Here is a 15,353-nt window from a genome sequence, read left to right as displayed (position 1 = left end):
TTTGTTGGTTGCCGTTTGGTCCTATTGACAGTGTCTTTTGCCTTACAGTGGTTCCCCCTTTTAAGAAGGAATGAAATGTCGACTTTTTCTATCTAGCAGCCTGTATGGAAACTTCCGGTATCATGAAAACTAGCCAGCAGGGGGGTGAAGTTTCACAGTCAGCTTTAATTTTATTTCTTTGTGGCTTATGACCAACATGCATCATGTTTTCAATAAAAGGATCTTATCACAAAGTTCTGGTAGACAGTCAAGAGCCTCAGTAAAATTCTGTATTGTTTGGGGAATTTATGGCTTTCCCATAACCAACAACTTGAGGGGCAGTGTCCTGCATCTTTTTCTTTGACCAACTATGACTTCTAGGAGACACATTATTTCCTCTTTAGGGTAACTAAGTAACTATGTTAAATAAACATAAATACGAAAGCAATAGGTGGGAGGACTTGTAACACTTCATACTTCGTGGTGTAAAATACTTCCTCATACTCTTGTTTTGCTTTTAAATTACCCAAATTTTAATTTGAAAGGAACAAAGAGGCTACTTAGGCTCTCTTGCTTTATCTATTTTCAGGATTTTATTGTTTTCTTTTTGTAAATGGCTGTATATTTTTATTGAAGACAATTTTAAAACTAAGAATAAGTGAAAATAAGATAGAAGAGTACCCATTATCTTACTTCAAAAACACTAGTAAGCATTTGCTATATCTTTCTTCCTCCTGTTTTAAAATCATGTATGTGTGAAATTTTCACAAAATGATATTTTAAAATTGTGGGTCTTATTTTTATTTTTTTAAGCTCAAATATTTCAGAAATGTTCTTTCATATACCTTCATATCTCCCAAAAAGTTATTTTAATATTTATAGAGTATCCCTTTATGTCATTGAGCTACAATTGACAGACATTTCTGTATTGCTGAATATTTAGTTTTCTCTAAATCTGTGATGCTTAAATAGTATGATACTATCTTTACACATTTATGTATGTTACTTTTCAAGAATTATTAGAGTACTTTCACCTTACATAGAAGAAAACTAAAGCGCAGAAATGAGGGTTTCTCTATTCAAATTAATCAATGAACTAACTCTTGTCTGAGCTAATATTAAATTATTAAGATTCTAAAAGTTCAGTTACTCTTTCCAGCTTTTACTTCATAGTCTCCCTGGTAGACTTCTCTTTCTGGTTAACTTCAAATGTTTCCTTAAATCCAATGGCTAAGGTAGTTTTCAGTGGGTACAGAGTTCAGGGACTCATAAGTACCTAGCATATCTTCCATTGTTATTTCCTGTGCCTGTGACTTTCAATATACTAATCAGTCATAATTCTTTTTCCCTAACTTATCTGTGTCCACCTCCAAATAACATAATAAGATTCTATGAATCTCACATGAGCACATAAAGATGGCCATGTGATATGAAGACTCTTGTATCCTAAGTCTAACTCCTTTGATATACAAAGAAAAATCTGCAAGTCTAAGGAAGAAAGTCTTTGGTCGGTCGTAGAGTCAGAAGAAAATGGCAGTGATAGGATCAACAGTTACTCTACCCCAAAAGAGGAAATACTTCCTTTGCCCTTACATGCATTTTATTATAGAATAATGTACTTCCTTTTAGCTTTGCAATATCAGATAAAGTCCAGTATTAGTGTTCTTACTTCACAGGTAGTAAAATTCAGGCATAAATTTGAATAGTCATCATGTGCTTGTCATGGTGGCCCACAATTATAATCCCTGAAAATGGGTAGATGGAAGAAAATGAATAACAATTGCAAAGCCAGTCTTGGCTACATGGCAAGAATCCATCTTTATAAAACAATCAACTGTATAGCAAATAGGCACTATAGGTAATAATTTGCAACATCTTCAGATCTGCCTTTTCCCCTGGTAATTTCTTTTCACAAAGGCTTACACTAGAGAGCTCATATGCTTTCTTTTTTGTTTTTGTTTTTGTTTTTGTTTTGCCTCCTTTCAGGAGAATTCCTGAGTTTTGCTGATGACTTACTCTCTGGCCTGGGCACATCTTGTGTAGCAGCTGGTCGAAGCCACGGAGAGGTCCCTGAAGTCAGTATCTACTCGGTGATCTTCAAGTGCCTGGAGCCAGATGGTCTTTACAAGTAAGAGGTGGTGGGCTTCTGGGGAATATGAAGCAATGAAGATGGCTTTAAGTTGTAAACAATAACAGGAGTCATTCTTTTCAAAGAAGCCCAATGTTTCTTCGCTTGTCTGTATGTAACGTTAGAAGTCAAAGGTTTAGAAGTTTCTGTTTAGAATATAGACCCCACAGTGAGTCATGCAAGGTGAGTGCTCTAGGTCCCATAGAAGCCAGACACTAAACTTTATTCTGCCCTTTCTACTGATGAGTAATCTGCAACCAAGAGAAGGACGAATGCTTACTCAGGGTCGCAGAGCCACTTATGAGGGAGAGCTATCTGAGTAATACCTGCCTACTATTCTTTTCCATTTTTTTCATAATGTCTCTGAGATGTGTATATGTGTGTATATGCACACATTAAGTTATACTGATATATGCATATATATATCACATAAGCATCTTCATTGATAGGTGTGTGTGTTAATGTCTGTGTGTATGTAACTATATACATATACAGACATATGTATGGATTATATATTAGAATTTACTGCAATGATTGTATCCAAACAACTAGAATTCACTCTCAGCTTCATTTGGTAATACAAGAGGAAATAGGAGGCTTGCTTTTTTATTTGCCTCCAACCTCTATAAGTATGGCCACATCTGGAAGCAGCCATCATAAATAATAATAAGGAGCTCTAGAGACCAGCTCATCATATTGTTAATGATGTAATCATAGGTTACCTCCTTTTATTCCTCTAGAAAGATGCAATTGGTGAAGTGCTAAGCTTTTCGATAATTATTCAAATACTTCTTTTATTTGCATCATTTATTTATTCATCTACTCAACCATTAACCTATTTATCTCTCCTGTCTCTTCTTCCACTTATCTATCTGTACAATTCATCCATCTATTTATATACTCTTACATTGAATTCTCTTTTTTTTTTTTTTGAGTTTTCTTTTCACTCCCACTTTTTCTGAGGATTATGTATTTATACTGCACTAACGTCTTCTCAGGTATGCATATGTCTGATACAAAGGGGCTTATCCTCAGATGACTTACAACCTAACAGTGATAAGAAAGGCTATATATTTATGATTTGGTATATTTAGTTGTATACCCTTGAATAAGTGGCCTTATAAATACATCAATAGTCCAAACTCAAGAATATCACTGTGAACTAGGAATTGGATCTTATAACCCTTACTCTACAATCTCACAGTTGTTACAATCCAAACTTTATCTTCAGTCAGGGAATAGAATAGAAATAGGGGTTCTGTAGTATTCAGATATTTCTGGGCAAGCTAAGCAGAGAAGTGTGATGTACAAAAGGCCTGAAAGAAATGGCAACAGTCTTAATGGTGAATATTAGGACTGGAATCTGGATTTTGAGAACACAACTCTACAGCTTCAGAATCAGTGAGTGCTGGGTATCTCAGCTCCAGTTACTGCATCTGTACCATGCAGCAAGCACACAGCTAAATAAATGCTGTCAGACTTTCTGACACTAAAATTTGTGATACTATGGAGAAAGTGGAATTTTTAGAACATTACCTGGTGGCTGACTTCTAATACCTCTGCTGTTCTTTAAGTGCATACACAATAGGCAGATAGATCTGGGTTCAAATCTATGCCTTTATCTTTATTGATGTTTATTCTGAGCCTCCAGTTCCTCCTCTGTGAGAATGTGCATGGCACCCTGAGGCTTCCTATTCTCTCAATTTCCATGTATCCACCCATTCATGTGTCCAGCAATCCTTCTAAGCTACTTGGTATGAGCCCCTAGTTAGAATATAACAATTATTAACTGTTATTTCTGTTGCTGTTGCTACTGGATTATGGCAGTCATGAATTTCCCCTGCATCTCATCTATCCTCAGATTGATGGGTCAGATGAGTGAGTATAGCAAACAGATTGAGCCTTACATAGTGGGTTCTTATCCACTAAGTCAGAAGAAGTAGCCCATGTCTTTACATGGTACTGTAGCAACTTGATGTTAACTTAGCTAATGTCCAAAATCCTATTATGTAAAAAGCAACCAGATGTGTTTATAAATACCCCAAATCAATTAATGCTGAGAGCTGATGAATTGGCTACTATCTTTTAAATGATAAAGACTTCCCCTCCTTTCTTCTTTATCCAATTCCCTGGCACAATCTCTGCTTCCTGACTCTTGAGGTAGGGTAACCTTCTTTCCTCTGCTTTGGAAATGTGCTTGTCATGAATTTGCCTTCCCTATCTCTGGACATCCCTTTGTTTTATTTATTTCTTTTTGAAATAGATTTCATTAATGGCCCTGGGAACTGGGCTGCTCTGACAGGGAGCTAGGGTGTTGTTGGGAACAGTCTCCCATCCCACTGGCGGCTGTCCTCCCGTGAAGTCTGACCGACTTGGTCTTGAGTTTTAAAATAGCTCCCATGTCTGTTCTTGGGGTTTCTCATTTTCTGCTTGCTCATTCATCAGTAAAGTTTGTTTTCTTCTTTCTGAGCCAAAAACACTGCATGTGGTATTGTAAAAAACACAGGCTTTGGAGACAGGCTAGCCAGGGTGTGAATCCTGATTCTGCCCCTGTGGGCTCAGAAATTGATCCCAGACAAGTGATCTTTCACTATGCTAAGTGACAAATTCTTCCTCTTGAAAAAGTGTTGATAAAGTCACTCCTGCCTGACAAGTTTTAAGAACAGAGAACTTTATTAATAAGAATACAAAATACTAGATGTAGAGAGTTTGCCAGGTTGCCTGATTATAGGAGACCAGTGGGAAAATTTAATGATCTTCAATCTCAATCTCTCATTATCAGTTTCCTCCTCCTCCCCTTCCTTCTCCTCTTCTTCTTCTTCCAAGGACAACTTCAAAGGAATTACTTTCCAAGAACTGAGACTGGGTCTAACCATCCCTAAAAAGTGTCCTCTGACAGAGAGATAAGAGGAAGGGACAGATTCAGAGGAGGGAAGGCTCAGAAAGATGGGTTTTCATGTCTAGCACAGCCAGCCACTCACCTTTCCATCCATGTTCCCAGAAAGATTCAGCTGACAGTAGAGAAGAGAATCACTATGTCTGTGAGTTATCCTGGGTTCACTCCCAGCTCCCTCCACTTCTGCTGGGCTGAAACTCCATATACTCTGTCTGGTCTGAAGTTTCAAAAACTTTAAAATGAAAGCACATAAGAGTCCATACAGGGGGCTGGAGAGATGGCTCAGCCATTAAAGATTAGGGTCACAACCAAATATACAAGAGTCCCTACAGCTTGAGAGTTCTGGATATTGTAGGTGTGCCATGGGCTCTATTTTCATTCTGAGTCCCAGGACTCCTGTCCCTCAGAGCTTCTCTGCTTCTATCACTTTCCTTTTTGCCCCATACAGGACTTCTCTGTTCCTTTATTAATATCTCATTATCTTATAAACTTTCTCTGGTTATTTTCTCTATAGATTTCTTTCTGTGTCATTTTCCTTCCCATTTGTTATTCTCTGGAAGTTTTATTTATCTAAGTGCATATCAGTGTCTCTGCTCTATTTCCTATTTGAATCTTTGCCTCTGCCCCCTCTCATCCAAACTCCTTTCTATTCCCTACCTAGTAAGGCAAATTGCTTTTGCAGCCCTTCTGTCTATGTAATTTTACACAGTGCTTCAGGGTGAGACCAATTGGAGGAGTGAAAGTCAAGGCTGATTTTCTGTCCTAAGCTCACCCTCCTGTAACAAACCAGAAACATCAGCAACTGTGTCCCACTTATATTGAATTTCCTTATTTGTTTTATTTACTTTGCTTTGAATGTAAACAAACAAGAGCAGAAAAGGGAGAGGGTCTCCCAAAGGCCCAACAGTGGGGTCAGCTTCTTATCCCTTGGGTAGTTGAAGTCCAGGGTGATCTTGAGTGGGAATGTCCTCTTTGACCAATGGCAGAAGCCAGGCTAGGCATCCAAAGTCCTTGTCCTTACCTGGCTAGGGGCCTAGACACTCTTCTTATAACTGCTTTCCAATTTCCTATTACTCAAGGTAATTAGCCTCCGTCTTGTCTTGGCTGCCTTGCCTCCTCAAATAATGGCTGGCTGCCAAGGGGTCCTCAGTGAACATGCCAGAAGCAGCCAGGCTTGATTCCTGGGGTGGGGAGGGCTCATTCCCACACATTCAGAGGCTTGCCTCAGGCCCACCTTCACCTCTCTGGCTTCTGTTCTATGAAAGGAATGCCAAAGTAGCCTGGGTACTGCATGAAATGCCAGCATCCATGGTGGGAACAGTCTCAGGGGAGAGACTTAGTAGGGGTGGGTGGGGCTGGACAAGTGGAAGAAAAACCAAAGCTCTGGAAGAAGATGAGAATTACATAAAATGAAGTTCTGAGGTCTGAAGTTAGACAGCCACATCCACTGCTCAGTTTTACCTTGGGCCAGTTCCTCCTTCTCCACAAATGATGTTCTGCCTGTATAAAGGAAAGTTAAACTCAGTGGTCCTTAGACTTGTGCACTAGGTAGACATCCATAGTTCAAATCAGAATTCTGACTCTCACAGTACTACATCTTTACTTTCTGGATAGTGGGTAATAGTAATACTCTTACACAGAGAAGTCATTGTACTAGGAACCATGCAAGGCATACACATAATCTCATAATTTTCACCATAGCCCTTTGACATAGTTGCTGTGTTCTTATCATCTTCCATATCAATTATGTGGAAACTGGGGTTTAAGGGGGTAATGCTTTCGTACAAATCACATGACAAAGAAGGACTAGAGCTGTGTTCACATCCCAGGTGATGCCAATGCTCTGACTATGTTCTAGCCACGCTCATTCCCACACATATGGGTAGAGTTGTAAGAGGAACCAGAAGAGAGCTTAGTGGTAGCAGTCGACACTGATTACAATGGGAGGAATACCAGACATGGATACCAGAAGACTTCTATCACAGCCTTTGTATCTCAGAAAATAATTAAGATATCATCTTTCCCATCTATATAATGGAGATATTACCTTTGTCTGCAAACTAGGAAGAAACAAACTGTTCTTCCAAACATCATCCTAGATATTATATACTAGTTTGATATCTCCTTTGATTGTAAACACATGTGAAGGGTTATCAAAAAGAAGCAATAGGAAAGACAAGAGAGCTTGTGAATCTACATACCTAGAAACATATCACACACACACACACACACACACACACACACACACACTTATGCCTTTGTAGTATACAGAGATAAGTTTTATCTGGGATGCAACACTTTGATTTAATCACTTTATACCCTAGACAGGTTTCTGACATCTCAATGTTTTATGTGTAAGGTAGAGTTATGATAAGTGAACTGATACATGAAAAGAACATAAAACACTACCTCCCTCATTACTGGTACTTGACAAAATGCAAGAATAAAAACAATAGCCACTGCTACTACTATTTATGATGCTGTATTTTAGCTCAAAACCAATTAATTCCATGGTTCCTGTTGGCAGCCTGGTGCTCACCACATTCTAGTGGGTGACCATGTTGTATTACCCTCAACTCTGGCCCTTTGCTCATCATTTTCCAAAAACACCTATTTCCTTGTAGTACTTACCAACCACTTTTACTGTGTCTTCCCCTGGATTTTCTTCTCAGTAGCACCTCACATTCCTTCATATCTTTTCTTGACTGTAGAACTCACCTGGCTCATGCACTAGAGCCATAATGATTTAGGGTGCTTGTTTTTTTCTTGTTTTTAAAATGTTGGATAGGTTTTTAATTCAATGCAAAAATTGAGCACATACCCACTTCTCTTCAATCACTCACAACCCTTTCCTCCCTCTATTACCAGTCAAAGAATTCCAATTATGTACTCAAGTGATTGTTTTATTAACATATCCCTACAAGTGCGCTCTCTCTCTCTCTCTCTCCCTCTCTCTCTCTCTCTCTCTCCCTCTCTCTCTCTCTCTCTCATTCTCTCTCTCACATGCACCTCTCACATGCACATATTCTCTCTCTCATATTCCCTCTTTCATATTCTCTCTCTCCCTCTGTCTCTCTTCCTCATCTTCTCTCTTTTTCTTTCTCTTTTAAAAATGTTATTTGAATCAATCCTTTAAAAAAAATCTCTATCTAAGTAGAATAACTAAGGAACAGAGTAGCTTGAAAACTTTACCACAGCCACAAAGGGAATAAGTGGAGAAGACAAAATATATACTAGGCCAACATAGGTCCAGTGCCTGAATTCAACACTATACACTGGATAAAGACAAGAATCTAACAAAGACATGATACAGGTTTGGTGCTGAAACAGAACCCTTTACATAAAGAATATCCTAGCAAAATGGATTTGGGACAATATATAAACGAATGTTCAGTTTTCTCATCAAATACTACACCACCTATTCCAGAGCTCCTACTTTTGTGGTGCCCTCCGGTCCTCAGAGCCCCATGGAAACAGGAAACCGTGAGTGTCTCTGATGCCTACTCTGCCAAGGAACAGACTCCTAATGCTATTTTAGGTGTTCTCAGTCCCAGCTTTCATGTGATGAGTTGTTTCCTAGTCTCTAGACTCCCATGTTTCTGTGTAGAAGTTCAGTCAACTGGCCTAGAGATGCCTTTCCAAATTCTCAGGGGTCATAGAGCCTAGGGGAAAGTGTGTGGGCTTTCTACCACCCTCAGGATACCATTCTTTCCTGGGTGCAGTCTAGGAGGCCCATTGCAAAATCAGTGAAGGCCACTACCGTGCCTGCTACCATTATATATTAGATGACACCCTAAATTATTCTTTTTATTTACATTCCTACCCTGCCCTCTTAATTTTCTCTCCTCATGCCAAGAATTAGCACAGAATTTACTGGAAACAGAATAAAAGTCATCAAGAGTCTTCTAGGGCTAGCTTTCAAAAGTGCTTGCCCAGTTGATGAGAGGCCAGAGACCCAAGGGCCACCCTGTCTCTTGTCCTAAGTGGCTGTGAGGTTTTGGCCAAGTGATTTACAATTGGGAAGTTTCAGCTTATCCATTTGTAGAGACTTGAAGAGGCCACCTCCAAAGACATTTCAAAACCGAGAACTTGTATATCTCCTGAGAATGGAAGAAGTGGAGAGATATAATAAGACCCTGGCAGCCAGGTAGGCCAGCATCACTCCACATAGAAGACTTGAATTCAGGGTACAGCTAAAGTTTTCTTCCTTTCTTTGGCTTCTGAGCCAAATCCCAGACATGACCCAGACAACATCTGAGACATCCAGCTCCTAGGAGAAAGGAAATGCACAGAGAGGAAGTCTTCCTGGCTGACCACGCTGCAGTGTCTAAACCAACATGGGATGAGGCTGCTGCCCAAAGCAGATCCAGGACACACCAGGCAAATAACCCAGAAGGGGCTGGATAGAGCTCTTGTCCTCCTCTTTTCTGACTCTTACTTTACCACTCTACACTTTTCTGGTTTTCTTTTCCTTTGTGCTCCATTTCCTCTCTCCATCCTTTACTATTTTCTTCTTTCCCTCTCTGCTTCATTTCATTCCTTCTTTTCCTCCCTCTGCCACTACCCAGGTTCTCTAACTCTTAATTTCATCTTTCCTTTCATTTCTATCCATTCCTTTATTGCTTCTTTTTCTTCTTGTCTATCCTCTCTCTCACTCTGGTTTTCCTTCTCCTAGACATGGGTACCACCTCACACTCCATACCACTCATCCTGCCTGTTCAACTTTTGCCTCTGCATGGATCTCTCTTTGACTTGCTGTCTCCTTGGCTGCATCTTTCTTCCTTCTGTTCTGTTCTCTCTGCTTATCCTTTCTCAGTGCCTGCCTTGCACAATCTCAGAATTTTTCTTTTCCCACCATTCTGTGGGTTTTCTCCATTCTCTTCTTCTCGTACCACACCCCAGCCTATGGATCAGGAGCAGCCTATTACTAGACTCTGAATCAAGAAGCCAGCTGAGAATGGTCAAGCATACCTGATGTCACCAGGGGCCAGGACTTCTGGTGTCATCCCAGTCAGGAGAAGTGTGGACTGTCTTTGGCTATGGTGCCCATTCTTATTGTTCAGGAAATGAGGGTGAATGGGGGCAGATTAGTGACTTAATTCTCTTCAACATCAGGTCACACTGACCTCTTCCAAATGCACGTTTGGGGCCCCGGAGAGAGGAAGAGCTGTCTTCAGGCCAGAAGCAAACACAGCCATGTATCCCAAGCCAAGAGAGACTCACAGAGGAAAAATAATGCTGTTCTTCAGCCGACAGACAGCAAGGCTCCTAAAACCTGCTGGGGACTCTAAGGCAGACTGTTTCTTTCCTCAGACTGCATCAGGATTTCATCCAGGAATGGGACACCAGCCAGGATTCCAGAAGGACAGGGCATAGGCTGCTCATGTGAACTTGTACATGGTGGAAGGGGGTGAAAACTAACTCTGAGCTACAAAGGTAGTCCGTGAATGACAAGCAGAGAGTCTTGACTTTCTCCTGTGGATCATAGAGAACTGTCAAAATCTTTTGAGGTGTTATTGAGTGGATTTGAACCTGTGTTTTGAGGTAGCAATTCTAACCATAGTGTGGAGATTTGGCTGGGCTGGATGGAGAGTCGGGTAAACCAGTTGATGCAGATAGAAAGAAAATGATTAGGCCTCATAGTCTGGGCGTCAGTGTCTTGTACAGTGTGAAAAATGTGCTGAATCAAAACGGAGCAGCATGGCTTTGCTCATTTCCAAAATACTTAGTAGTAGCACCTTCTTTGCTTCATAAATGACTGTAGTATGGGAAGCTTTCAGGAAAATTGTATTAGTTGGCCATTTATAAGGTATCTCAAACTAAGCTAGACACATCTGTGATACCTTTTTAGGGCAATCATAAGGAATGGTTGAGGACAGAGATTAAGGCAGTATCTGTCATAATACAAGAATTAGAAAACAGGAGACCCCGTGGTACAGAAGAGAATGCAGCTTGAATGTGGAGGGCCAGGATAGGAGAGGTGGTGTTACAGGAAAGAAAAGGAACTCGTTGGCAGTACTGCATCTTCATGGTAAGCATGAAGACGCTCCACGGTAGAGATGCTGTATTGCCTGTGCCACATGTCTGCTGGGAAGTGGTAACTCCTAGTCAGTTTACAACTGGTCACCCAAACAGTTAATCTGAAGATCACGACTCACAGAATTTAGGGTTATTTTCTGGGTGCAATGTGAAAAAAAGTCATGATTTTTAAGAGACCTGCAAGTTCCATAAGTATTCAGAGCCAGGATTAATACATAGGAGTCCTAATTCTTGACACATGGCATTTCCCAGGAGGTTATTATCACTCTCTCCATTAGCATCACCTTCACGGACAAGCATAGAGATAGCACAGAACGGGAGTAGATTTCTTTCCCATGTGATCACAATCCTCATCTCAGTCAGTCATTTTAGGAATATGGACAAAGATCTGTCTGTATAAACTTCGCATTCCTCACCAGTACCATAAGCAAGTCAGGAAAGTCCTCTCCTGCTCAGGCTGAAACTTAGGAATGAACCCAGGTGAAAGGCCAAGCCCTCTAAGCTGTTCCCTGCATCTTGGCTATGGGCATAGGCTCTACACAGATTCCTGTCTCTCCCTCACTTTACTGCATTTACAACTGTGAAAGAGGAGGCTCTGAGTAGATTTATAATATGAAAGTGTTAGTGGACTGCAGGGGATCAGCATTAATGATGTGTAGAGAGGCAGAGGTGAGACAAAATCCAGACTTCTGACATTTTGCCATTCTTACATATTCTCTTTTCTCCTGAGGACAGACCTTTCCATCCACTAGTAACACCAATCTATGTTTCTATTTGAAGTACAGAATAACAGTGCCTGGAATACAGATATCCATGACCCACGCATCCCTGTGGCCTATCCTATATCACTCAAAGTCAGAATGGATTGGATCAGGGCTCTTAAATCTACAGTAAAGCGCATATTACTTTCTTGTCCTATATCCATACATTCAAGTACTCTAAATCATCTAAGGCTAAGGTCATATGATTGAGACAGTCTTCCCTAGAGTCATTTCAAATATCACACGGATTTTTGTTGTTGTTGTTTGTTTATTTGCTTCATTTTGATTTGTTTTTACTGTTAAGATACTTATTTTTGGAGTGGTATCACAATTTCCATATCTGTGTAAACTAGAGAGATTGCTACTGCCTGGTTTAGAGTATCTTAGTTTTGTTTCTGTCTTTATTAAGATCAACTGTGAAGCTCAGGCTGACATGGAACTTGCTCTGCCTCCCTAGCTGCCCTTGAATGTGGGAGCTTCCTACTTCCACCACTTGGGTGCTGGAATTGAAGGTGTGCACCACTTAGCCCAAATGTGAGTTTCGTTGTGAAATAAATATTTATGCTGAGGATTCGTGCAGAGCTCCCAGGAACATGTACAATAGAATATGTAAGGCAACAAATACATTTAAGATCTTTCTTTAAATGGGAGTGCTTTAAGATGGGAAATAAGACCCTTAACATTCTTTCAACATAAAGTGTGGGCAGTTTGGGGGTCATTTTCCCAAAACATATAATAAAACAAGAGATGTTTTAAGCCTCCTTCTGATTCTCCTTATGAGTTCTGTGAGCCTGTTCTTGTTTTTAGAACCACAGAGAACCTTCCATTGACCAAGAATAGAGAGACTTCAGGAATCATGTGTTACATGTCTGCAAACTCATAGCAACCAGATGGCCTGGCACTCATTTGATGCTTAATACAGCAAGTACCAAAGATCAGTAATAAGCATCACTCCATGACAAGATGGAGTTAGTGTTTGAAATAAACAGTTTTAGCTGTTAGTCACAAACAAAGCCATGACAGGTGCCTTCCCACCATTACCATCATTAACTATTTGTCAAACTTGACTGTTACATGCCAACACTGTGCTAAGGTTCTTAGGTCAACTAACTCTTTGAAGGTTAGAAATGTTTTATTTTATAGATAAAGGAAACACTAAAATATGACTCGCCATGCTCACTAAACTGGTAAGTGGTAGAACCTTGATTCGAACAGAAGCTTTCTGGCTCAAGTCAAAATTTTATACATATCTCTTTTACACAGAAATTGAGTTGGACTTTGAGGTCCCATGGTTCTCGCTGACTGAGCTTCATCTGGTGTTGGAGTCAAACTTGCAACAAGGTGATTAACAAGGGTGGATTGGTTCCAGGTGAAAGCATGGGATTTATAAGGAAGCTATAATCTTTGTTATCTAGTGGAACTTGGAAGAAGAATCTTTGAGCTTGGTTTTGGTAGCACTGAACATTTAGAAAGGAGGAGTTTACATCCTCGGTAGAAGAAATGGTTGAAACAACTGCAGAAGGAGATGATATATAAGAAGTTCCATGTGCAGGGTGATACAAAATTGAAGATAGTAGAAGCAAATAATAAACAAGGTTGGAGAGGCAGTTCTAATAAAGCCCTATGATGCAGGCTAGGGAGCCATTGGTGGATTCTGAGCAACAGCGAGAAGGGAGATTTGAATTTAAGAGATATATCTATGGTATATGATTGAGGCTGAGGAGAGTAGCTAAGTATGTTTATAATAATTCTGATAAGAGGCAATTACTCTGATATTAGATCTGTGTCATCTGATAGAAGGTAAGAATCACAGGATGTGGGACAGTGGTGTTCAGAGTTTCCTTTGGAAGTATGACAAAGGACAACTAATCATAAGCCTTGTGAAGATGTTCAGGGTCAAGATCTGAACACTTAAAATCTGGGTTCAAATCCTGACTCCATCAGTTGGCCACTGAGTAACATATGAAGGCCCAGTCAGGAAGATTTCTATAAGTTTGAGGCCAACTTGGACTACACAGTGAGTTTCAGGCCTTTCTGCACTAAAAATTAGACTCTGTAGCAAACAAACAATGCTTAATCAAAAAAAAATATTTAAAGCATTACACTTTCATTTATTAAACAGGAATAATGCATTGTACTTTAAAAATCCACAGGTACAATTTAAGTCAAAAGTTTCAGATAGCAATTCCTGACACCCAGTAGGCCCTTTATTCATGCAAACTCTTTTCCTTGTTCACAACTCTTATTCGCTGTATACATGTATAATAATCCTGTCTCCTTTTCTCTCTCCGCCCAGTTTGTTCTTTCACTGCCCAACTTCCCTCTCTCAGCCCTCTTTCCCCAGGATGCCAGAAATGAAATAACATTCTTTGCGTGTTTGTTCCCCAGTGCCTGGCAGCCTTCCCATAGACCCCTGGCTGGGTCAGGACTGATTTGCATTAGCATGTGCGAGGCCAGTGCAAAGGGGAGGGAGAGGCCCTGTTTACAGGGAATTTCATCAGGTTCTCTAGCCAGAAGAAGAAGAAATGAGTAGTTCTTTCTGGGAAACATTCACAGATTAGGACTAGCCCAGAAGGCTCTAGGAGCTGCCCTGCTTGTGAACAGGTTGTGGGTGAGTGGACTGTAGATCTAACTTCCAGGGCTGTATGCAAATCCTCTCACCCCTATCGTAGGCCATGAAATTAATATGCCTAAATTGCTATTTCTCAATCATATCTAAGTCCCGTTACAGGTTGCAGAGGCACTGCTCAGAGCAAGGAAGCTACTCAGAAGCCACAGGAGAAATAAACAGGAGTTTTTCTGGTTTCTCGATGGGTATGAAATCCACAAAAATATCCTTAGGGAAAAGAAAGTAGAGGTGGTACCCACAGATTTGTTTGTGTTTGTCTTAGCTTTAATCTTGTGAAATTTTCCATATTATCTGTCTTAGCATCATAGCATTTTCCAGGAATTTCAATATCCTTGTAAACATCTAGATAGCCAATGGCAGGCCAAAGGAACAAGTCCCTCATGGTGTCTCATGAGTAACATTGCTAGTGTGAAGTATATTACTCCTAAGGACAAGAATGATGCTCTTTGTAGACTAACAAACTGAGCTTCTGGCTCTTGATTTAATAATCTCTCTCTCTTTCTTTCTCTCTCTCTCTCTCTCTCTCTCTCTCTCTCTCTCTCTCTCTCTCTCTGTGTGTGTGTGTGTGTGTGTGTGTGTGTGTGTGACTTTTTATTTAATTATGGTGCTGAGGATTGAACCCAGGGCCTTATTCATGACAAAGAAGCACCCAACTACTAAGCTAGATCACTAGGCTCTTTTTGTTGTATTTATTTGTTTGTTTGTTTGTTTTTTTAAAGAGTGTTTCCTCAAGTAGTCCAGACTGGCATTTAACACAATCCATAACAGACTGTGAACTTCCTATCCCCCTGCCTCAGCTTCTTAGTAGCTGGGATTCTAGGCCTCTATCACAAGGCTTGGCTTCACCCCCCAGTTTCTTCTTTCTTTCTTTCTTTCTTTCTTTCTTTCTTTCTTTCTTTCTTTCTTTCTTTCTTTCTTTCT

General features: G+C 40.2%; 1 protein-coding gene across 7 annotated transcripts in view; it reads left to right on the top strand.

Annotated features, from left to right (window-relative positions):
- The window catches only part of Astn2 (astrotactin 2), a 1,002,270-nt gene that overhangs the window by 948,884 nt on the left and 38,033 nt on the right, over positions 1 to 15,353 (top strand). For all 7 annotated transcript variants that reach the window (XM_031377658.1, XM_031377656.1, XM_031377657.1 and 4 more), the window contains one exon: positions 1,966 to 2,107. In XM_031377658.1, coding sequence (XP_031233518.1) covers positions 1,966 to 2,107 — 142 coding nt within the window. The remainder of the gene's footprint in view (positions 1 to 1,965; positions 2,108 to 15,353) is intronic.

This window comes from Mastomys coucha, unplaced genomic scaffold (assembly GCF_008632895.1).
Source record: "Mastomys coucha isolate ucsf_1 unplaced genomic scaffold, UCSF_Mcou_1 pScaffold18, whole genome shotgun sequence".
NCBI lineage: Eukaryota > Metazoa > Chordata > Mammalia > Rodentia > Muridae > Mastomys > Mastomys coucha.
The sequence above is the reverse complement of the archived record's forward strand: the minus strand, read 5'-3'. Positions and strand labels throughout refer to the sequence as shown.